The sequence below is a fragment of the Eleutherodactylus coqui genome, chromosome 1, assembly GCF_035609145.1.
Source record: "Eleutherodactylus coqui strain aEleCoq1 chromosome 1, aEleCoq1.hap1, whole genome shotgun sequence".
Taxonomy (NCBI): domain Eukaryota; kingdom Metazoa; phylum Chordata; class Amphibia; order Anura; family Eleutherodactylidae; genus Eleutherodactylus; species Eleutherodactylus coqui.
This window is the reverse complement of record NC_089837.1, coordinates 246,626,673-246,651,539: the sequence shown is the minus strand read 5'-3', so window position 1 is coordinate 246,651,539 and position 24,867 is coordinate 246,626,673. Positions and strand designations below refer to the sequence as shown.

General features: G+C 49.1%; 1 protein-coding gene across 1 annotated transcript in view; it reads right to left on the bottom strand.

Moving 5' to 3' along the window:
• Positions 1 to 24,867, bottom strand: part of LOC136611622 (amine sulfotransferase-like) — a 75,655-nt gene that overhangs the window by 5,932 nt on the left and 44,856 nt on the right. Inside the window, exons 3-5 of the mRNA XM_066591365.1 lie at positions 13,873 to 14,081; positions 10,427 to 10,553; positions 2,497 to 2,591 (exon numbers count right to left, since the gene is read on the bottom strand). Coding sequence (XP_066447462.1) covers positions 2,497 to 2,591; positions 10,427 to 10,553; positions 13,873 to 14,081 — 431 coding nt within the window. The remainder of the gene's footprint in view (positions 1 to 2,496; positions 2,592 to 10,426; positions 10,554 to 13,872; positions 14,082 to 24,867) is intronic.

Sequence of the window (24,867 nt, the reverse complement as noted above, 5' to 3'; positions counted from 1 at the left end):
GCCGGGGGGGGCAGTCGCTAGGCCGGGGGAACTAGCGCTGGGCCGGGGGGGGGCTGTCGCTGCGCCGGGGGAACTAGCGCTGGGCCGGGGGGGGGCTGTCGCTGGGCCGGGGGGGCTGCCGCTGTGATGGGGGGGGGGGGCTGCGCCGGTTACCTTCTGCCTGGCGGTGGGTGACTGGTCGGCCATGTTCACTCCAGGGGTCCGGTCGGCGGCTGCGGGGCGTCGTGTTGTCATGGAGACACAGCTGGCAGCGTCTCGGGAGCGCGCACGTCGGGCTGCAGCGAGCGACGGGAAAAGAGCCGGCGGCCATCTTGGGGAAACTTTTATAAGTTGCTGAAACGCTGGAACGGTAAGTACGAACCAGCTAGAAATGTCATTTACAGGGGGGCTTAGTAATGTGTACTTAATGGGGGGGACTGGACAAAAAAAAAAATTCACTGCTTCCTCGAGACATCTCCTTTAAGTCTTGAATGGCATTAGGATTGTGTATGCCAGTGGTCCCCAACCTTTTTGGCACCAGGGACCGGCTTCAAGCAAGACCATTTTTACAAGGCCCGGCAGGGATGGGCGGGACATGGGCAGGGCTTTGGTTATATGGGGCGGGGTTATGAAGGGGGTTGGAGTTTAGTGCATTCTTATTTAATTATGACATTTAGAATGTCCTGGCAGTACACAACTAGGGCAGTATATAATATATCCCCCCACAGCACACACATAGGGCAGCATATAATTTATCTCCCCCCTCAGTAATAGACAGCCCCCACCCCTCAGTAATAGACAGCCCCCACCCCTCAGTAATTAGCAGCCCCTCCCCCTGAAATAAGTAGCCCCCGCCCCCAGTAATAAGCAGCCCCCCCCCCAGTAATAAGCAGGTCGTCCCCCCCGTAATATGCAGCCCCCCCCCCCCCGTAATAGGCAGGTCCCCCCCCGTAATAGGCAGGTTCCCCCCCAGTAATAAGCAGCACCCCACCCCCAGTAATAGGCAGCGCCCCCACCCCTAGTAATAGGCAGCCCTCCCCCCCAGTAATAGGCAGCCCCCCCAGTAATAAGCAGCCCCTTACCCTGTAATAAGTAGCCCCTTTCCCTGTAATAAGTAGCCCCCCCAGTAAGCAATCCCCCCAGTAATAAGCAGGTCCCCCCCAGTAATAGGCAGCCTCCCCCCCAGTAACAACCAGCTCCCCAAGTAATAAGCAGCCCCTTCCCCTGTAATAAGTAGCCCCCACACCCCCAGTAATAAGCAGCCCCCCAGTAAGCAACACCCCCAGTAATAAGCAGGTCCCCCCAGTAGTAAGCAGGTCCCCCCAGCCAGTAACAGGCAGCCCCCCCCCCCCAGTAATAGGCAGCCCCTTCCCCTGTAATAAGTAGCCCCCCCAGTAATAACCCCCCCCCCCCCAGTAATAAGCAGGTCCCCCCAGCCAGTAATAGGCAGCTCCCCAAGTAATAGGCAGCCCCTACCCCTGTAATAAGTACCCCCCCAGTAATAACCAGCCCCCCCGCAGTAATAACAAGCCCCCCCCATTAATAGGCAGCCCCTTCCCCTGTAATAAGTAGCCCCCCCACCCAGTAATAACCAGCCCCCCCGTAATAGGCCCCCCCAGTAATAGGCAGCCCCTTCCCCTGTAATAAGCAGCCCCTCCCAGTAATAGGCAGCCACAACCCCCCCCAGTAATAGGCAGCCCCTTCCCCTGTAATAAGTAGCCCCCACCCTCCCAGTAATAACCAGCCCCCCAGTAATAGGCAGCCCCTTCCCCTGTAATAAGTAGCCCCCACCCCCCCAGTAATAGGCAGCCACTTCCCCTGTAATAAGTAGCCCCCCCTCAGTAATAGGCAGCCCCCCAGCCCATATACTTACCTACTCCCTGCTGTCGCTCTCTGTCTGCGTGCCCTGACGTCAGTGTGCAGCCCGGAACGCTTCCTCCCCGAGTCCTCTCCTGCGGAACTAATGAGCAGGGGACTCGGGGAGGAGAATCCTGGCTGCACAGACGTCAGTGTGTGCGCCGGGATCAGCGCGATTACCAGCGGGGAGCTTCGGCGCCCCTGCTGGTAATCGCTTCAGTGGTCAGCGGCATCGGCACGCCGCGGGCCACATAGCACAAGGCAGTGGGCCGGATTCGGCCCGCAGCCTTGTGTTTAGAGCAAAAGTTCCCGGCGGTGCCGCGGACCGGCGCTAAACACTCAACAGCCCGGCCCCGGTCCGCGGCCCGGTGGTTGGGGACCCCTGGTGTATGCCACACGCTGATTGGCAGTAAAACTCGAATAACTGTGAATGCAGTTCTGTGATGTAACACCGGGTCACTAGAAAAATGTATTGTGTTATGAAAGAAGTTTGTTAGTAGATATGTTTATTTTAGTTGCAAAAGTTGGTTCAGGCTATGACAGATTGTGGGTCTGATCATAAAATCCCTGTATAGATGTAAATTCCAACCGGATGCCCTAGTTGTTAAATTCACTTTATATACTGCACAGCTTGTGATCATCAAATAAACCAATAATTACCTTTTTCATTTCCTCATATGTCATAAAAAGTATGTTGAAATCCTCTTTATGTGTGTACCAGCCGCTAACATGATCAAACCACGAGCCACCAAAAACTGTAAGATAAGATTAAATGTAATGATTTAGAATGTAGAAATGCATACATTTCTGAACTTTTTGAATCACTCTTGCTTTAGAGCACTGTATGGTTTTAGGGCCTAATGTGTTTTAGTTTCAAAGTGCAAGTTCACTGTCACGGTGAGGCCTTAGTCAGACGGGCGTTTTTTTGCACGATTTGCGCATGCGCATGCGTCCGGCGATTTTTTAAAACCATTGCTTTGCAATGGTATCGGACACATGAGCGCTTTTTATGCGCTCGTCCGATAAATTATAGAACAGAAATCGCAGATCGCACCTATCTGCGATCTGCGATTCCTGTTCTCTTCTCTATATGCGCTCAATGGGCCCGGCAGCAGCAGCGCCGACCCCATTGAGAACATATAGAAGACAAATCATTCTTCTCTGCCACAGCTGTAGCAGCTGTGGCAGAGAAGAACGATGTTTGCCCATTGAATTCAATGGAGCCGGCAATACAGCGGCTCCATTGAAAGCAATGGGCTGCCGGCGTGCGCGGGATGAATTGTCGGGAAGGGCTTAAATATATAAGCCCTTCCCTGCAATTCATCCAGAAAAGTGTTAAAATAAAAAAAATATACATACTCACCTGCTCCCGGCAGCCGGAGTTCCGCGCGGCTGGCCTGCAGTGGGTGTGAAGGGAGTGTCAGACCTGCCCCCTGATTGGCTCAGCGCTGAGCCAATCAGGGGGCAGGTCTGACTCACACGGAAAAAAAAACCCAGATGGACAAGAACACATTCTATACTAATTGCTCTTGAGAAAAAACGCAAAACATCACAGGAAAAAAAATCGCAAGTGGGTAGGCACTAGAGATGAGCGAGCACCAAAATGCTCGGGTGCTCGTTACTCGGGACGAACTTTTCGCGATGCTCGAGGGTTTGTTTCGAGTAACGAACCCCATTGAAGTCAATGGGCGACCCGAGCATTTTTGTATATCGCCGATGCTCGCTAAGGTTTTCGTTTGTGAAAATCTGGGCAATTCAAGAAAGTGATGGGAACGACACAGCAACGGATAGGGCAGGCGAGGTGCTACATGTTGGGCTGCATCTCAAGTTCACAGGTCCCACTATTAAGCCACAATAGCGGCAAGAGTGCCCCCCCCCCCTCCCAACAACTTTTACTTCTGAAAAGCCCTCATTAGCAATGCATAACTTTGCTAAGCACCACACTACCTCCAACAAAGCACAATCACTGCCTGCATGACACTCTGCTGCCACTTCTCCTGGGTAACATGCTGCCCAACCCCCCCCCCCCCCCGCACGACCCAGTGTCCACAGCGCACACCAAACTGTCCCTACCCAGCCTTCAGCTGCCCTCATGCCACGCCACCCTCATGTCCATTTATAAGTGCGTCTGCCAGAGGAACCGCAGGCACACACTGCAGAGGGTTGGCACGGCTAGGCAGCGACCCTCTTTAAAAGGGGCGGGGCGATATTCCAGAATGCTGTACAGAAGCAATGAGAAATCCAATCCTGTGCCACCTCCATCTGGAGCTGCACACGTGGGCATAGCAATGGGGAACCTATGTGCCACACACTATTCATTCTGTCAAGGTGTCTGCATGCCCCAGTCAGACCGCGGTTTTTTTATAAATAGTCACAGGCAGGTACAACTCCGCAATGGGAATTCCGTGTGCACCCACAGCATGGGTGGCTCCCTGGAACCCACCGGCGGTACATAAATGTATCCCATTGCATTGCCCATCACAGCTGAGGTAATGTCGTGCTTAGTGCAGGTGGGCTTCAGCCCACACTGCATCCCCCAGTCAGACCGGGGTTCTTTAGAAGTGGACACATGCAGATACAATTCCCTGTGGACCCACAGCATGGGTGGGTGCCAGGAAGCCACCGGTGGTACATTAATATATCCCATTGCATTGCCCATCACAGCTGAGGTAATAATGTCATGTTTAATGCAGGTGGGCTTCGGCCCACACTGCATGCCCCAGTCAGACCGGGGTTCTTTAGAAGTGGACACATGCAGTTACAACTCCCTGTGGACCCACGGCATGGGTGGCTCCCTGGAACCCACCGGCGGTACATAAATATATCCCATTGCAGTGCCCAACACAGCTGATGTAATGTCGTGCTTAGTGCAGGTGGGCTTCAGCCCACACTGCATCCCCCAGTCAGACCGAGGTTCTTTAGAAGTGGACACATGCAGATACAATTCCCTGTGGACCCACAGCATGGGTGGGTGCCAGGAAGCCACCGGTGGTACATTAATATATCCCATTGCATTGCCCATCACAGCTGAGGTAATAATGTCATGTTTAATGCAGGTGGGCTTCGGCCCACACTGCATGCCCCAGTCAGACTGGGGTTCTTTAGAAGTGGACACATGTAATTACAACTCCCTGTGGACCCACAGCATGGGTGGCTCCCTGGAACCCACCGGCGGTACATAAATATATCCTATTGCATTGCCCATCACAGCTGAGGTAATAAATTCATGTTTAATGCAGGTGGGCTTCGGCCCACACTGCATGCCCCAGTCAGACTGGGGTTCTTTAGAATTGGACACATGCAGTTACAACTCCCTGTGGACCCACAGCATGGGTGGGTGCCAGGCAAAAAATTAATTGGATTACACTGTAGGCGAGGGCCCCCAAAAATTGGTGTACCAACAGTACTAATGTACCTGAGAAAAATTGCCCATGCCCAACCAAGAGGGCAGGTGAAACCCATTAATCACTTTGGTTAATGTGGCTTAATTGGTAACTAGGCCTGGAGGCAGCCCAGTAAAAATAAAAATTGGTTGAGGTGAAAGTTTCAACGCTTTAATGAGCATTGAAACGTATAAAAATTGTTTAGAAAAATTATATGACTGAGCCTTGTGGGCCTAAGAAAAATTGCCCGTTCGGCGTGATTATGTGAGGTTTCAGGAGGAGGAGCAGGCGGAGAAGGAGGAATATTATACACAGATAGATGAAGCAAAAAGGTCCCCGTTTTGGATGGTGATAGAGAACGATGCTTCCATCCGCAGGTGCAGCCTACGTATTGTTTAGGTATTGCTGCTGTCCGCTGGTGGAGAAGAGAAGTCTGGGGAAATCCAGGCTTTGTTCATCTTGATGAGTGTAAGCCTGTCGGCACTGTCGGTTGACAGGTGGGTACGCTTATCCGTGATGATTCCCCCAGCCGCACTAAACACACTCTCTGACAAGACGCTAGCCGCAGGACAAGCAAGCACCTCCAGGGCATACAGCGCGAGTTCAGGCCACGTGTCCAGCTTCGACACCCAGTAGTTGTAGGGGGCAGAGGCGTCACCGAGGACAGTCGTGCGATCGGCTATGTACTCCCTCACCATCCTTTTACAGTGCTCCCGCCAACTCAGCCTTGACTGGGGACCGGTGACACAGTCTTGCTGGGGAGCCATAAAGCTGGCAAAGGCCTTGGATAATGTTCCCCTGCCTGCGCTGTACATGCTGCCTGATCTCTGCACCTCCCCTGCTACCTGGGCCGCGGAAATGCGCCTTCGGCCACTAGCGCTGTCGGATGGGAAGTTTACCATCAGTTTGTCCACCAGCGCCTTGTGGTATAGCATAATTCTCGAACCCCTTTCCTCTTCGGGAATGAGAGTGGAAAGGCTCTCCTTATACCGTGGGTCGAGCAGTGTGTACACCCAGTAATCCGTAGTGGCCAGAATGCGTGTAACGCGAGGGTCACGAGAAAGGCATCCTAACATGAAGTCAGCCATGTGTGCCAGGGTACCTGTACGCAACACATGGCTGTCCTCACTCGGAAGATCACTTTCAGGATCCTCCTCCTCCTAATTGGCCATACACGCTGAAAGGATGACAGGCAAGCTGCATCTGTACCCTCAGCAGTGGGCCAAGCTGTCTCTTCCCCCTCCTCCTCATGCTCCTCCCCCTCCTCCTCCTCCTCTTCCTCCTCTAGCCATACACGCTGAAAGGATGACAGGCAAGCAGCATCTGTCCCCTCAGCAGTGGGCCAAGCTGTCTCTTCCCCCTCCTCCTCATGCTCCTCCCCCTCCTCCTCAACGCGCTGAGATACAGACATGAGGGTGCTCTGACTATCCAGCGACATACTGTCTTCCCCCGCCTCCGTTTCCGATTCCAAAGCGTCTGCCTTTATGCTTTGCAGGGAACTTCTCAAGAGGCATAGCAGAGGAATGGTGACGCTAATGATTGCAGCATCCCCGCTCAGCATCTGGGTAGACTCCTCAAAGTTTCCAAGGACCTGGCAGATGTCTGCCAACCAGGCCCACTCTTCTGTAAATAATTGAGGAGGCTGACTCCCACTACGCCGCCCATGTTGGAGTTGGTATTCCGCAATAGCTCTACGCTGCTCATAGAGCCTGGCCAACATGTGGAGCGTAGAGTTCCACTGTGTGGGCACGTCGCACAGCAGTCGGTGCACTGGCAGATTAAACCGATGTTGCAGTGTCCTCAGGGTGGCAGCGTGCGTGTGGGACTTACGGAAATGTGCGCAGAGCTGGCGCACCTTTCCGAGCAGGTATGACAAGTGTGGGTAGCTTTTCAGAAAGCGCTGAACCACCAAATTAAACACATGGGCCAGGCATGGCACGTGCGTGAGGCTGCCGAGCTGCAGAGCCGCCACCAGGTTACGGCCGTTGTCACACACGACCATGCACGGTTGGAGGCTCAGCGGCGCAAGCCAGCGGTCGGTCTGCTCTGTCAGACCCTGCAGCAGTTCGTGGGCCGTGTGCCTCTTATCTCCTAAGCTGAGTAGCTTCAGCACAGCCTGCTGACGCTTGCCCACCGCTGAGCTGCCATGCCGCGCGACACCGACTGCTGGCGACGTGCTGCTGCTGACACATCTTGATTGCGAGACAGAGGTTGCGTAGGAGGAGGAGGAGGAGGGTGGTTTAGTGGAGGAAGCATACACCGCCGCAGATACCACCACCGAGCTGGGGCACGCAATTCGGGGGGTGGGTAGGACGTGAGCGGTCCCAGGCTCTGACTCTGTCCCAGCCTCCACTAAATTCACCCAATGTGCCGTCAGGGAGATATAGTGGCCCTGCCCGCCTGTGCTTGTCCACGTGTCTGTAGTTAAGTGGACCTTGGCAGTAACCGCGTTGGTGAGGGCGCGTACAATGTTGCGGGAGACGTGGTCGTGCAGGCCTGGGAAGGCACATCGGGAAAAGTAGTGGCGACTGGGAACTGAGTAGCGCGGGGCCGCCGCCGCCATCATGCTTTTGAAAGCCTCCGTTTCCACAAGCCTATAAGGCAGCATCTCCAGGCTGATCAATTTGGCAATGTGCACGTTTAACGCTTGAGCGTGCGGGTGCGTGGCGGCGTACTTGCGCTCGCGCTCAAACAGTGGCGCTAGCGACGTCTGGACGCTGCGCTGAGAGACATTGCTGGATGGGGCCGAGGACAGCGGAGGTGAGGGTGTGGGTGCAGGCCAGGAGACGGTAGTGCCTGTGCCCTGAGAGGGGGGTTGGATCTCAGTGGCAGGTTGGGGCACAGGGGGAGAGGCAGTGGTGCAAACCGGAGGCGGTGAACGGCCTTCGTCCCCCCTTGTGGGGTGCTTGGCCATCATATGCCTGCGCATGCTGGTGGTGGTGCCTCCCCAGCTGATCTTGGCGCGACAAAGGTTGCACACCACTGTTCGTCGGTCGTCAGGTGTCTCTGTGAAAAACTGCCACACTGTAGAGCACCTTGACCTCTGCAGGGTGGCATGGCGCGAGGGGGCGCTTTGGGAAACAGTTGGTGGATTATTCGGTCTGGCCCTGCCTCTACCCCTGGCCACCGAACTGGCTCGGCCTGTGCCCACACCCTGACTTGAGCCTCCGCGTTCTCGCCCGCGTCCACGTCTTCTAGGCCTACCCCTACCCCTCAGCATGCTGTATTACCAGTAATGCAGAAACAGAACGCTGTAATTAAATGTGCCGCTTATTGGCCTGTGGTTGGAGGCTGACTTCGCTTACGGAACGCCAGGAAATAATTTGGCGCAAGCCTGCTGTAACATTTAGCTGGCTGCGTATGATTTTGTAGAACTACTACACCCAGTACAGACAGACCCAGAACACTGAGCACAGTCACAGGCAGGCCAAATAGATTTTTTGCCCCAAATTTTTAGCAAAGGCCCACTGCCTATATTCAATCAATATGTCTTCTGTCCCTGCCTACGCACTTCTGTCCCTGGAGTATGTCACAGAACTGCAGAGTGTTGCACTGTGGACTGCAATACAGCAGTGATTTCACAGCCCAGACAGAGCCAGGAAATAATTTGGCGCAAGCCTGCTGTAACACTTAGCTGGCTGCGTATGATTTTGTAGAACTACTACACCCAGCACAGACAGACCCAGAACACTGAGCACAGTCACAGGCAGGCCAAATAGATTTTTTGCCCCAAATTTTTTAGCAAAGGCCCACTGCCTATATTCAATCAATATGTCTTCTGTCCCTGCCTACGCACTTCTGTCCCTGGAGTATTACTGCAGGGCGCAATGCTCTGCACGGCCGATATACCAAAAAAAAAAAGTGCAACACTGCACAAAGCAGCCTCCACAGCACTGCACACGGTTAGATGTGGCCCTAAGAAGGACCGTTGGGGTTCTTGAAGCCTAAAATACTCCTAACGCTCTCCCTATAGCAGCTCCACCAAGATAGCACTTTCCCTCCTCTATGTCAGAGCGCATCTGTGGCGAGCCGCGGGAGGGGCCGATTTTTATACTCGGGTGACACCTGATCTCGCCAGCCACTCACTGCAGGGGGGTGGTATAGGGCTTGAACGTCGCAGGGGGAAGTTGTAATGCCTTCCCTGTCTTTCAATTGGCCAGAAAAGCGCGCTAAGGTCTCAGAGATGAAAGTGAAAGTAACCCGAACATCGCGTGGTACTCGTTACGAGTAACGAGCATCTCGAACACGCTAATGCTCGAACGAGTATCAAGCTCGGACGAGTACGTTCGCTCATCTCTAGTAGGCACCCTTACAGCGATACCAAAATTCTTAAATTTTTTTAGGTTTTTCCACTTTTCTGCAATAAAAACCCTTTTTTTGGAAATCTTTTTTTTCTTCTAAATCGCTGCATTCAAAGTCCTGTCGCTTTTATTGTGTTTTTAGTGAGGCAAAATGCTAAAAATTTGCATTTTGCCTCAGTTTTTTAGCGTTTTTGTTTTACGTATTTTTCTGTGCACAGTCAAAAGCATGTGCAACCTATTGTACGTGTCATTACGGACACAACAATACCAAATATGTGGAGGTTTTAATTTTTTTATGCTAATCTGAGAAAAGGCATAAAAAAAGGGTTTTTTTTTAGTTTTTTTTATTCATTTTTTTAATCTTTTTTTTTTTTACAACATTTGTGTCCCCCTGGGGGACTTTCACTACAGCCCTGATGATCGCTGTGATAAGGCTACTGCCCTGCCATGCCTTATTGCTTATACAGCGATCTCAGGCACTGGCAACACAGGATGCCAGTGTCTGGCGTCCTGTTGCCATGGCAACAGGCCGGGCTCTCGCGATAACATCGCGAGAGCCGGCCGAAGACACAGAGGGGGCGCGCTCCCTCTGTGAACTCTTTCCCTGCCACAATCTACTTAGATCGCGGCAGGGAAGGGGTTAACAGCGGGGGGGGGGGGGGGCGCATCTCCGATGCCCCACGGCTGTTGCAGCGGGACGCCGGCTGTGACTGACAGCCGGCTCCTGCTGTGGGATAGCGCGGGATCATATGTGATCCCGCGCTATCCCCAGGACGTAAGTTTACGCCCTGTTGTACCCCGTAAACTTACGCCCTGGAGCGGGAAGGGGTTAAAAACGGAAATTGACTACACTGAAAATGGCTTAGAATCAGATAAAAAACTAATAGTAAGCTTGGTATATTTCACCTCTCCCTGATATGAAGAGCTCCATGAATGTTTCCAAGTTTATTTCATATTTTAAGTCTGGGTTCATTTTGTAGAAGTGGTAATAGGACACCATGGCATCTTTTGGGTTTCGATACACATATATAATCTGAAAAATATAGGAATAGTAAGCATTTATTAACATTTTGATTCTAAGAGGTTGTCTCACCACATTCTATTACATTTATATATTCCTAATAATATAAATAAAGACAACCAATATTAGTCAATTGGCTAATAAATCTTAAATACTTAATGAAATCATTTCTTAAACCTTTTATGACATGGCCTATTTTGGGCTTAAGGACGCAACAATTTTAGGCGGATTTTCTTCCTCGTTTATCAAAAGCCATAACTTTTTTATTTTTCCGTCGACGCGGCCGTGTAAGGGCTTGTTTTTTGCGTGGCGAATAGAGATGAGCGAACATACTCATTTCGAGTAATTACTCGATCGAGCACCGCGATTTTCGAGTACTTCAGTACTCGGGTGAAAAGATCCGGGGGGCGGGGGGAGGCGTGGTGGCACGGGGGGGGGGGGGGGGGTAGCAGTGGGGAACAGGGAGGAGCCCTCTCTCTCTCCCTCTCCCCCCCACTCCCCGCTGCAACCCCCTACTCACCCACGGCGCCCTCCGAATTTTTTCGCCCGAGTACGGAAGTACTCGAAAGTCGAGGTATTCGGGCGAAAAAGGGGCGTGGCCGAGTACGTTCGCTCATCTCTAGTGGCGAACTGTAGCTTTAATATGCTTGTTCCTTTTGTATTTACTATAGCCAATTGTTTGTGGGACCTAGAACTACTTTAACCCCTTAATGACATGGCCTATTTTGGGCTTAAGGACGCAAGGATTTTGGGCGGATTTTCTTCTCCATTTATCAAAAGTCATAATTTTTTTATTTTTCCGTCGACGCAGCCAAATAAGGGCTTGTTTTTTGCGTGGCAAACTGTAGATTTTATCGGCTTCATTTTTGGGTACATTGACTATATTGTAAAACTTTTTTTTTATGATAGCAGGGAGAGAAAATGCATCAATTCTGCCATAGATTTTTATTTTTATTTTTTACAGCGTTAATCATGCAACATAAATGAGACATTCCATTTTTTCTGTGGACCGGTACGGTTACAACGATACCAAAATTCTTACAATTTTTTTTAGGATTTTCCACTTTTCTGCAATAAAAACCCTTTTTTTGGAAATCTTTTTTTTTCTAAATCGCTGCATTCAAAGTCCTATAACTTTTTTATTTTTTGATGTACGGAGCTCTATGATGGCTTTTTTTTTTTGCGAGACGAGCTGTAGTTTTTATTGGTATCATTTTGGGGTACATACGGTTTTTTTATCACTTTCATTGCGTTTTTAGTGAGGCAAAATGCTAAAAATTAGCATCTCCGATGCCCCCCCGCTGTTGCAGCGGGACGCCGGCTGTGACTGACAGCCGGCTCCTGCTGCGGGATAGCGCGGGATCATATGTGATCCCGCGCTATCCCCAGGACGTAAGTTTACGCCCTGTTGCGGGAAGTACCCCGCTCCCAGGATGTAAACTTACGCCCTGGAGCTGGAATGGGTTAATCAATACCAACTGCAAATCTAAAAGGGATCACTAATAATAATAATGCAAAACAACATGCACTCATATACTCCTTTTATTCTCTTCTTCTTGGGTTGCAATGGCAGAGTCAACTGACATCTTAAATGCAGGGACTGGACATGTGATCTCTACTTATAAGAATAAATTAGTAAGACTCATTTCAATTCATCTGATGAAGAATCCATTTTTATATTTACATTTATTATATCAACAGAGGAAGAGGAAAGTAAAACTGGGTGTATACCACGAATAATGGGCTCATGTAGTGTCCCAGACTTAAGGGACACAACGATTATCACTCAAAGCCATCCTTTGAATGATAATCGTGTCTAACTTCACTGACATCATGCAGTTTTGGTTAAGCCGTCGCTGATCTTTCAGCATGCTGAAAGATCAGCGATCAGTTATCCCGGATTCACAGTGGGATACAGATGATACTATTGTTTCAGCTGTATCCCGCTCCCTGATGACAGGCTGGGTATGAAGAACAGAGCGGTCCAGCTGTGTTTTCCATATGTATAACAGCTGGGCACTCCATCCAGAAAACTGCTGGATGTAGAAGACAAGCGGGGCCACCCCGCTTGTCTTCTGCATCCTCCGCTCGGAGCACTCAGCTATATAACAGCAGGGCGCTCCTTGCAGAAAACAGCTGGATGCAGAGAATAAGCGGGGCCACCCTGCTTATCTTCTGCATCCTCTACTCTGAGCGCTCAGCTGTATAACAGCCAGGCACTTCGTGCTGGAAATTGAGTACATCCGGTACTGATTAGGTTGCACATCCTTTTATATCACGGCACGGGTGTGTCCCATGCTGATGTGAACGGCCCTCAACAGCACAAAAAATACAGTAGAATACACTAAAACATACGGAGAAAAACCTCATTCACAGCACATTTATGTTTTTAATTTATTGAGCTATGTTTTTAAAGTACCAAAACCAATTGCAATAAAGCAAGCTGCAAGGGTACACAGTGCGGGCATCCTTGACATAGGACGTGCTGCTGGTACTTTGACAGTTGAGTCTAAAAAGATTTTTTAAGGTTTCAAGTCTATAAATATGTGTGTTCTGGCAAGTCAAGGTTAATCGCCTGCAGATCACTGACCTCTTGGACTGGAAATGGGCCACACATGTGTAGATAGATGCTCCAGAGACAGGATTGCTTTTAAACTGGCACCTGCCAGTATTTATTGCACACAGCAAAGTAAATGCAGTCCAGCATCTGCAGCATATTACATAATGCTCATTATTCAGGGTTCACAACCCATAGGGTCACCGTCAGCAATCCTGCCCGAGGTGTCTAGAGGGCGTCCTCCTATGTCAGACTCGGTGTTATGGTCCCAGACTGCTCCACAATAGACCTCAGGCTCTAAGTTCCTGTTGCTGCATCTCCACACTGCCTCTCTGGCTAGTAGCCAGCTTTCTTGCCCCTGAGTGTGGCAGGAAATGATCTTTTTATCTTAAAAGATGACTGGGAAAGGTAATGGCAAACCACCCCGCAAAAATAATCTGCCAAGAACAACATGATGGGACATCACCCTAGAAATCAGTCACGACTCAGTGCTTGCACCAAGTGACTTTCTTTTACCATATTCATACATACATACTCTCACAATTATATTGTATTTATTGGGGTGGACTATGGGCAGAGTAGCTGGGGGTGGGAGCAGTGGGGGGCCTAGCGGAACTTTTGCATCTAGGCCCAAGAGACTTTAGCTACACCCGTGAATGGATGCATAAGGGGGTGGGGGTGAGGCCTGCTAACTCTACATTGTGCATGCCCATTTTCTATAAGAATAGTTACCCTTTAAAAAAACTGTTGTAAAATAATACTTATGTGATTTACCTTTCCCATCCTAAACCTCACATCACTTGGCATTAGATAATAAGGCAGGTGAGATGTGAAGAGACGAGGAGATGGACGACTTTTAAAGTCAAATTCGTGAGTGTCATATTCTATCCATGGCATTCTTAGCCAAGTGTCAACATGTTCTGTTCCATTTCGATGTCCTTCATTAAATATGAGGCTTAGAATTTGTTGTGTCCAAACTGTGCCTGCAAAATAGGTTATAGCTCTTATTACACTGTGCAACAAATTAAAAAAAATGTAAGTAATTGATATGTTTCTGTAAAATTAAAACCTGCTGATTCCACTGGTAACATTGAATAATAGCACCATGTCTCACTTTCAAGTTACAAACCATTTCTTTTATTTAAGATAACAGTTTGGACGTGCTGTAATATTACTATTTGACTGTTTTGGGCGGAAAATGATGCTTGAATTTTGACTTCCTCCTGTAAGACACATTACTTTCCCTCTGTAAGAACCAGCACAAGGAGCCCATGATATTCGGATTGTACTTCCCTTTGTAACGGTCTTCAATGACTGAGATGTGTCGTGTGCGTAATACGCAGTGAATAGACTTCAATGGGTTCATTCACATGAGCGTATTTTTTGCACGATGTACGGGAATGGGTGGATAGAGATACGCAGTGAATACGCAGGAAACCTGCTTATTTGCACACTATTTCAATGAGCCCGTCTACGTTCTTTTTTGCATGCGCAAATAAGCATTCCCTTAAAAGCATACCAGAGTAGGCGTAAAACTCGGGCATAAGCGATTTTTGGTCATGAAAATATATATTAAATTCGCATGGCTGAAATGTGCTTACATCCATGGGACTGAGCCCCAATAGTGACCCGAAGAATTAGTGACTCCCAGAGTGGGCCTAGTAGTAAGTGACTCCCATAGTGGCCCCAGTGGTAACAGTGGCCTCTAAAGTGGCCCGAGTAGTAATAGTGGCCACCATAGTAGTCCCAGGGATGCTGCCCAGCCAGAGACCAAAAGCAACCCTCTCATTGGATCAGGAATAGGTAATCTGGCATCATGAAGGTATATCTGGATACAGAATTTTATCTTTCTGTTTACTGGAGAAACCTTTGGTATTTGTCCTGCAGAAACAACAGTCAGTATGGTGGTCTCTTTATTCTCGCCATACCATTGGAATGGCGAATGGCATTCTACTCTTGCCTTTCGGCCACTGTGTGAGATGAGTGTTACATTACGCACAGATGTTGTGCGGTGCCCTTATCTTGGTCACCAAGCTTTATTCCCAAATACTTGTGATAGGCCCACTTTACCAAGGATGTTATTTTCCTCTGCTGTGTCTTTGTTGTGAACTGTCCACAGACATAGCAGACATTATCTGAGTTGTACAGACATTTACACCACTTAACTATATTTTTATTAAAATTTGAAAAATAGTCCCAGTCTAATCAATGACCTGTAAAAACACAGTTTATTAATTTCAATTTACTGGTGGATGTTCTGCAGCATTTTAGCCACATACCCTATATGTTACATAAGCCTACCCTTATAGTGTTCAGTCAGTGCGCGGTGTGCAAGAGCGACTGCAAATTTGTTGCGCAATCACTTTTGTAATTCTTTTTATTAAGCAAAGTTAATGGCCGCGTGGCATTGGGCATTGGGCCTTACACAGTAAGGGCTCCTGCTCACTTGCGTTTTTTTTAGCTCTGTGATATCGCTGCGTTTTTTTAACACAGTTGTCAATGTTCAAAAACGCATCGCACACAAATCGCAAAGAACAAACTTGCGATGCGTTTTTAACATTAGAAAGTCCCATTAACAACTGTGTTAAAAAAAACGCAGCGATAGGGGGCGTGGCCTGAAGGAGCCGATGGTGGATGCGTTCTGAGCAGCTCCGCTCTTAAGCTCAGCAGAAAAGCAACTTAAAGCTTGCTGAGGGCACCTAATCTGCAGTAAAGAAGAGGGAAGCTCACCCACAACCCATGACGACCCGGAGGAGAACGGGGAAGACCGGCCCGAAACGCCTCACTGATTTCTACCCGGCGCGCGGCTCAGAAGAAGAGAGCACAATGGAGCCGGCTTCCAGCAGCGCCGGGGGAGACAGAGAAACACAGACAGCGGGGCTGCCGGACCAAGCGGAGAGCGGGAGCAGTAAGCTGACTACCCCACAACCAACACCACAGCTCTCGGCATGTCCAAGTAGCCCCACACAGCGCAATACAACCCCCCGCAGCCCAGACAGAAACACACAGGGAGGCGAGAGAAGAGTCGGTTCTCCAGGAGGAGAAGGGAGGAGGGGAAGAAGCGGGAAAGCAGGCGCCATTTTCTCCCTACTCATCTATGCACAATGCAGAGAAGAGAAGCATCAGCTCTCCCAGTGTTAGCCCGGATAAGAGGCGTCCCAGAAGGGAATTACCTCATCAAAATTCCAGTAGTTCATCACAGAACTGGAACTAAGAGCCGGAACTCACAGACCCATTATTAAATATAGAATGCTCTGACCAGATGGCTTCAGAATGCTTTATAAGAGACATGGTGATAGCCCTAAAAGGCTCCATAAAAAGAGACCTCGCAGAAATAAACACTAAGATAAACAGCTCCCTCAACGATCTAGGGGAAAGAGTTGATCACCGAGAAAACAAAACAGGGGAGATCACTAGTTCGCATAATGACTTAAAGGGGTTGTCCCGCGCCGAAACGGGGTTTTTTTTTTTCAATAGCCCCCCCGTTCGGCGCGAGACAAACCCGATGCAGGGGTTAAAAAAGAAAAACAGATAGTGCTTACCTGAATCCCCGCGCTCCGGTGACTTCTTACTTACCTTGTGAAGATGGCCGCCGGGATCTTCACCCTCGGTGGACCGCAGGTCTTCTGTGCGGTCCATTGCCGATTCCAGCCTCCTGATTGGCTGGAATCGGCACGTGACGGGGCGGAGCTACGAGGAGCCGCTCTCCGGCACGAGCGGCCCCATTCAGAAAAGAAGAAGACCGGACTGCGCAAGCGCGTCTAATCCAGCGATTAGACGCTGAAAATTAGATGGCACCATGGAGGCGAGGACGCCAGCAACGGAACAGGTAAGGGAATAACTTCTGTATGGCTCATAATTAATGCACAATGTACATTACAAAGTGCATTAATATGGCCATACACAAGTGTATACCCCCACTTTGTTTCGCGGGACAACCCCTTTAATAGATGCTCACTATAAACTAGAGGAAGAAGTTGAGTTCCTAAAGAACAAAATGGCGGACCTCGAAGACCGAAACCGTTGCAACAATATCAAATTCAGAGGTATCGCCGAGACCGTTAAACCAGACGACTTGATCAATTTTGTACAAGAACTCATAAAAATTCTCCTACCTAACTCCAAAAAAGAAGAACGCATACTTGACAGAATCCACAGACTCCCCAAGCCCCAAAACGTCCCCGAAAATGCACCAAGGGACGTGATAGCAAGAGTGCACTTTTTCCATATAAAAGACAGCATGATGAAAGCAGGAAGAAATATGACAGACCTCCCCCCTCCATACGGAAATATTAAACTATTCGCTGACTTCTCCCAGGTCACAATGATGGCACGAAGAAAGTTTCTCGCCATAACAAAAGTCCTGAGAGAAAACAACCTCACCTATAGATGGGGCTTTCCCACCAAGCTTTATATCAACAGAGAAGGCATGATATCCACTGTCTTAACCCAAGAAGAAGGTTTGCTCCTTCTAAAGAAATGGAACCTTCCAGCTCCTAAAGAACACAACCCGCCGCACATTACCAAAGACTGGATACGTAAACAACCTAACAGGCCAAACAGAGATAAAGCCCCAATTCGCTGAACTTCCCTCACAAGACCAACATGACCCTCACCTAATGCCCTTGTGCGCTGATACAAATATCCTGCTCAGAATACAGGCTGAACTTTACAACCCCAGCCAAGACCTTCCTAGGGACTTACAACCTAAAATCGGAAAGGTCCTTTCTTTAACTCTTTATTTACAGTTGCTGGTTGCAACGCAAGTTACGATTTACACCGTAAACAAAGAAACTTTAACCCTTCGTTTACTTTTCCCGTATTATCCTCCAACCTCCACATCCCCAAGAAGAATGCTTATACAAAACACCAAATCCTTCCATGCATACTTTAGGCTAAACGGAATCTCATGGTCTACATCCGAGGAACACCAGAACCATCCCAGTCCAGCAACAGCAACCCCGACCTCAAGATGGACTTAAAATTAATATCCTTAAATGTCAGGGGACTTAACTCCCCCTATAAGAGATCCTCTTTATAGAGGGAGGCTATATCATCTGATGCGGACATTTTCTGCGCTCAGGAGACACACCTGAATAAACAAAACCCTCCGAAAATAGCCCATCCCAAATTCACCAGATGCTTCCTAGCAAACGCACCCCAAAAAAAGCTGGAGTTCTGATTGCAGTGAAAGACTCGGTGGACTTCCACTTGATTGAAGAATTCGAAGACATCGAGGGTAGATTCTTGATATTAATCTGTAAACTCAATGGTTTCCTTGTCACCCTGGTCAACATCTACGTCCCTAACTCCAGACAAATCAGATTTTTGAACAGGGTGGCAAGAAAAATAAAGAAGGTCCAACAGGGCTCGTTAATTATCTGTGGAGATTTTAATGCAATAGCTGATAACTCCCTGGACTCTAGCTACACTGGAAAAAATAGAGGACTGAGTTTAGCATCTTGAATTCATAACAATGACCTGTTTGATGCGTTTACAGCCTTAAATGTAAATTCCAGGGAGTACACCTTTTATTCATTTAGACATGCATCTTCATCAAGAATTGATATGTTCTTAGTTGATTTCCAAATTCTAAATAAAACCCAAGAAGCTACAATTGGAGTGACAACATGGTCAGACCATGCCCCGATCACATTAAAATTAAAAATGGGCACCCGCACACACTCCCCCAACTGTTGGAGAAATAACACCTTCTTGATGAAGATCCCAAAATTCCAAAAGAAAATTAAAGATGCGATTGAGGAGTACTTCCAGTACAATGATGCCCCAGAAATATGCCGATTCACACTCTGGAACGCACATAAATCTGTCATTAGAGGTGTAATGATACAGCAAGGGTCTATTTATAAAAGAAAGAAAAATAGCCTCCTAAAAAACGCCATGGAAATCCTAAAAAAATGTTGAAAAATCTACCCATTCTAACCCTTCACTTTCCTTGGGTAAAGAAATCAGAGAGGCTAGACTTAAAGTCCGCAACATCTTAATAAATGAACCATGAAAAAAACATAAAGCTCATAAATACTACCTACTACACTGACATGAATAAAAACACTAAATGGATGGCTAACAGAGTCAAACAAAAAAGATCCAAAACTAAAATACCCTTTATCTTAGACCCATCCTCAAAAAACAAAATCTCCAATCCTATAGCTATTGCGGAAGAATTTAGAAAATTCTATGAAGAATTATACAACCTCAATAAAAGCTCGATTGACCATTTGCCCTCAGAAGCGACTATTAACGCCTTTCTCTCGTCTCTACAGCTACCTAAATTAACAGACACCCAACTACAAAAATTGAATTCACCTATCCCCTCCCAAGAGATTCTACAGGTCATAAACAAAGAAAAACATGACAAAGCCCCGGGCCCTGATGGCTTCTCGTATGAATATTTTAAAATATACAAAAATCAACTGGTAACTAGAGATGAGCGAACGTACTCGTTCGAGTATTAGCGTGTTCGGGATGCTCGTTACTCGTAACGAGTACCACGCGATGTTCGGGTTACTTTCACTTTCATCTCTGAGACGTTAGTGCGCTTTTCTGGCCAATTGAAAGACAGGGAAGGCATTACAACTTCCCCCTGCAACGTTCAAGCCCTATACCACCCCCCTGCAGTGAGTGGCTGGCGAGATCAGGTGTCACCCGAGTATAAAAATCGGCCCCTCCCGTGGCTCGCCTCAGATGCGTTGTGACAGAGATCAGGGAAAGTGCTGTTGGTGCCGGAGCTGCTATAGGGAGAGTGTTAGGAGTTAGTGTAGGCTTCAAGAACCCCAACGGTCCTTCTTAGCGCCACATCTAACCGTGTGCAGTAGTGTGGAGGGTGCTTTTAGCAGTATTGCACATTTTTTTTTTTTGGTATATCGGCCGTGCAGAGCATTGCGCCCTGCAGTAATAGTCCAGGGACAGAAGTGTGGAGGCAGGGAGAGCGTTAGGAGTTATTGTAGGCTTCAAGAACCCCAACGGTCCTTCTTAGGGCCACATCTAACCGTGTGCAGTACTGTGGAGGTTGCTTTTAGCAGTGTTGCACTTTTTTTTTTGGTATGTCGGCCGTGCAGAGCATTGCGCCCTGCAGTAATACTCCAGGGACAGAAGTGTGTAGGCAGGGCCAGAAGACATATATTATTGATTGAATAAACGCAGTGGTCCTTTTCAAAAAAATATTGGAAAAAAATTTATTTGGCCTGCCTGTCACTGTGCTCAGTGTTCTGGGTCCGTGTCTGCTGGGGGTAGTAGTTCTCCAAAATCATACGCAGCCAGCTAAGTGTTACAGCAGGCTTGCGCCCAATTATTTCCTGGCTCTAAAATCACCGCTCTGTTGCAGTTAATAACAGTGCAACACTGCAGTTCCGTGACACACTCCAGGGACAGAAGACATATATTATTGATTGAATATACGCAGTGTCCGCGGCCCAGGTAGCAGGGGAGGCGCAGAGATCAGGCAGCATGTACAGCGCAGGCAGGGGAACACTCTCTAAGGCCTTTGACAGCTTTATGGCTCCCCAGCAAGACTGTGTCACCGGTCCCCAGTCAAGGCTGAGTTGGCGGGAGCACTGTAAAAGGATGGTGAGGGAGTACGTAGCCGATTGCACGACCGTCCTCGGTGACGCCTCTGCCCCCTACAACTACTGGGTGTTGAAGCTGGACACGTGGCCTGAACTCGCGCTGTATGCCCTGGAGGTGCTTGCTTGTCCTGCGGCTAGCGTCTTGTCAGAGAGTGTGTTTAGTGTGGCTGGGGGAATCATCACGGATAAGCGTACCCACCTGTCAACCGACAGTGCCGACAGGCTTACACTCATCAAGATGAACAAAGCCTGGATTTCCCCAGACTTCTCTTCTCCACCAGCGGACAGCAGCGATACCTAAGCAATACGTAGGCTGCACCCGCGGATGGAAGCATCGTTCTCTATCACCATCCAAAACGGGGACCTTTTTGCTTCATCAATCTGTGTATAATATTCTTCCTCCTCCTCCTGCTCCTCCTCCTGAAACCTCACGTAATCACGCCGAACGTGCAATTTTTCTTAGGCCACAAGGTTCAGTCATATAATTTTTCTAAACAATTTTTATACGTTTCAATGCTCATTAAAGCGTTGAAACTTTCACCTCAACCAATTTTTATTTTAACTGGGCTGCCTCCAGGCCTAGTTACCAATTAAGCCACATTAACCAAAGCGATTAATGGGTTTCACCTGCCCTCTCGGTTGGGCATGGGCAATTTTTCTCAGGTACATTAGTACTGTTGGTACACCAATTTTTGTGAGCCCTCGCCTACAGTGTAATCCAATTAATTTTTGCCCACCTGCATTACAGCTGTAACATCAGCTGTGATGGGCAATGCAATGGGATATTTTTATGTACTGCCGGTGGGTTCCAGGGAGCCACCCATGCTGTGGGTCCACAGGGAGTTGTAAATGCATCTGTGTCCACTTCTAAAGAACCCCAGTCTGACTGGGGCATGCAGTGTGGGCCGAAGCCCACCTGCATTAAACATGACATTATTACCTCAGCTGTGATGGGCAATGCAATGGGATATATTTATGTACCGCCGGTGGGTTCCAGGGAGCCACCCATGCTGTGGGTCCACAGGGAGTTGTAAATGCATCTGTGTCCACTTCTAAAGAACCCCAGTCTGACTGGGGAATGCAGTGTGGGCCGAAGCCCACCTGCATTTCATCTGACGTTAGCTCTGCTGTCCAGGGCACTGCAATGGGATATTTTTATGTACCGCCGGTGGGTTCCAGGGAGCCACCCATGCTGTGGGTCCACACGGAGTTGTAACTACATGTGTCCACTTCTAAAGAACCCCAGTCTGACTGGGGCATGCAGTGTGGGCCGAAGCCCACCTGCATTAAACATGACATTATTACCTCGGCTGTGATGGGCACTGCAATGGGATATATTTATGTACAGCGGGTGGGTTCCAGGGAGCCACCCATGCTGTGGGTGCACACGGAATTCCCATTGCGGAGTTGGGGATTCCCAGTTGTACCTGACTGTGACTATTTATAAAAAACCGCGGTCTGACTGGGGCATGCAGACACCTTGACAGAATGAATAGTGTGTGGCACATAGGTTCCCCATTGCTATGCCCACATGTGCAGCTCCTGATGGCGGTGGCACAGGATTATATTTCTCATTGCTTCTGTACAGCATTGTGGGCTATCGCCCCGCCCCTTTTAAAGAGGGTCGCTGCCTAGCCGTGCCAACCCTCTGCAGTGTGTGCCTGCGGTTCCTCCTCATGGCAGATGCACTTATAAATAGACATGAGGGTGGTGTGGCATGAGGGCAGCTGAAGGCTGCGCAGGGACACTTTGGTGTGCGCTGTGGACACTGGGTCGTGCGCGGGGGGGGGGGGTTGGGCAGCATGTAACCCAGGAGAAGTGGCAGCGGAGTGTTATGCAGGCAGTGATTGTGCTTTGTTGGAGGTAGTGTGGTACTTAGCTAAGGTATGCATTGCTAATGAGGGCTTTTCAGAAGTAAAAGTTGTTGGGGGGGGGCCCACTCTTGCCGCTATTGTGGCTTAATAGTGGGACCTGGGAACTTGAGATGCAGCCCAACATGTAGCCCCTCGCCTGCCCTATCCGTTGCTGTGTCGTTCCCATCACTTTCTTGAATTGCCCAGATTTTCACAAATGAAAACCTTAGCGAGCATCGGCGATATACAAAAATGCTCTAGTCGCCCATTGACTTCAATGGGGTTCGTTACTCGAAACGAACCCTCGAGCATCGCAATAATTTCGTCCCGAGTAATGAGCACCCGAGCATTTTGGTGCTCGCTCATCTCTAATAACAATCTTATACATGTAGTAACAATAGAGTTGCCATACAATGTAGGTTAAACAACATAGAAAAACAGAAATCTTTCCTATTAGGCTTAGATGTATGGGGGCCATTTTTCCATCTGTATTTAACATCAAATTTTTAACTGTTTAGATCAAGTAAAGAGGAGATTGGGAGGGCTGAGAAGGGGGGGGGGGGGAACCGGGATGGAGGGGTAGGAATACATTGTTTGTACTAACAAGATTATGCTATCTCCTGTCTCTGCATACTTTATATTGGCTTTACTTTCAGGATTATCAAGAGTTTGGTCTATTTGTTGTTACGGTTTCAGGTTTATCGTAACGTGGTCCGAGTGGAAGTAATCTATTCATGGATCCCATGTCTCCACAAAACCAGGCAATCTGTTTTGTCTGAAGGCATAGATTTTCTCCATGGCCATATGTTCTGACATCAACTGGGTGATATTTGAGAGTGAGGGAGCAGCGCAGGATTTCCAGTTCCTCGCTATCAAAAGTTTGACTACTAGAAGGCCATGGGTTATGAGTTTCCTGAACCTCCGAGGTATTCCCCTGCCTAATAGCAGGATTGTGGTTTCTGGCGTCGGAGAGCCCCTAACTCCCGTTATCTTGTTTATGAGATTTAGGAACTCTCTCCAGATAATGTTGATTTTTGGGCAGCTCCAAAATATGTGCAGTAGGGAGCCCCTTTCCCCACAGTCTCTCCAACATCTATCGGAGGTTTCCGGAAAGAAGTCCGCCAGTCTCACCGGGGATCTACACCAATGGGTAATTACTAATTAGTTTACAATGGACCTCTAATAGGGAGGCACACAGAGATGCCTTATTCGCCCAGTTATAAGCTTGAGACCATTGCTCTGGTGTAAAGGATCTCCTCATATCCCTCTCCCAGGTGAGGATGTGCAGGTACAACTCCGCAATGGGAATTCCGTGTGCACCCACAGCATGGGTGGCTCCCTGGAACCCACCGGCTGTACATAAATGTATCCCATTGCAGTGCCCTGGACAGCAGAGCTAACGTCAGATTAAATGCAGGTGGGAACTTCTCAAGAGGCATAGCAGAGGAATGGTGACGCTAATGATTGCAGCATCGCCGCTCACCATCTGGGTAGACTCCTCAAAGTTTCCAAGGACCTGGCAGATGTCTGCCAACCAGGCCCACTCTTCTGTAAAGAATTGAGGAGGCTGACTCCCACTATGCCGCCCATGTTGGAGTTAGTATTTCACTATAGCTCTACGCTGCTCATAGAGCCTGGCCAACATGTGGAGCGTAGAGTTCCAGCGTGTGGGCACGTCGCACAGCAGTCGGTGCACTGGCAGATGAAACCGATGTTGCAGGGTGCGCAGGGTGGCAGCGTCCGTGTGGGACTTGCGGAAATGTGCGCAGAGCCGGCGCACCTTTCCGAGCAGGTCTGACAAGCATGGGTAGCTTTTCAGAAAGCGCTGAACCACCAAATTAAAGACGGGGGCCAGGCATGGCACGTGCGTGAGGCTGCCGAGCTGCAGAGCCGCCACCAGGTTACGGCCGTTGTCATACACGACCATGCCCGGTTGGAGGCTCAGCGGCGCAAGCCAGCGGTCAGTCTGCTCTGTCAGACCCTGCAGCAGTTCGTGGGCCGTGTGCCTCTTCTCTCCTAAGCTGAGTAGTTTCAGCATGGCCTGCTGACGCTTGCCCACCGCTATGCTGCCGTGCCGCGCGACACCGACTGCTGGCGACGTGCTGCTGCTGACACATCTTGATTGCGAGACAGAGGTTGCGTAGGAGGAGGAGGAGGAGGGTGGTTTAGTGGAGGAAACATACACCGCCGCAGATACCACCACCGAGCTGGGGCCCGCAATTCTGGGGGTGGGTAGGATGTGAGCGGTCCCAGGCTCTGACTCTGTCCCAGCCTCCACTAAATTCACCCAATGTGCCGTCAGGGAGATATAGTGGCCCTGCCTGCCTGTG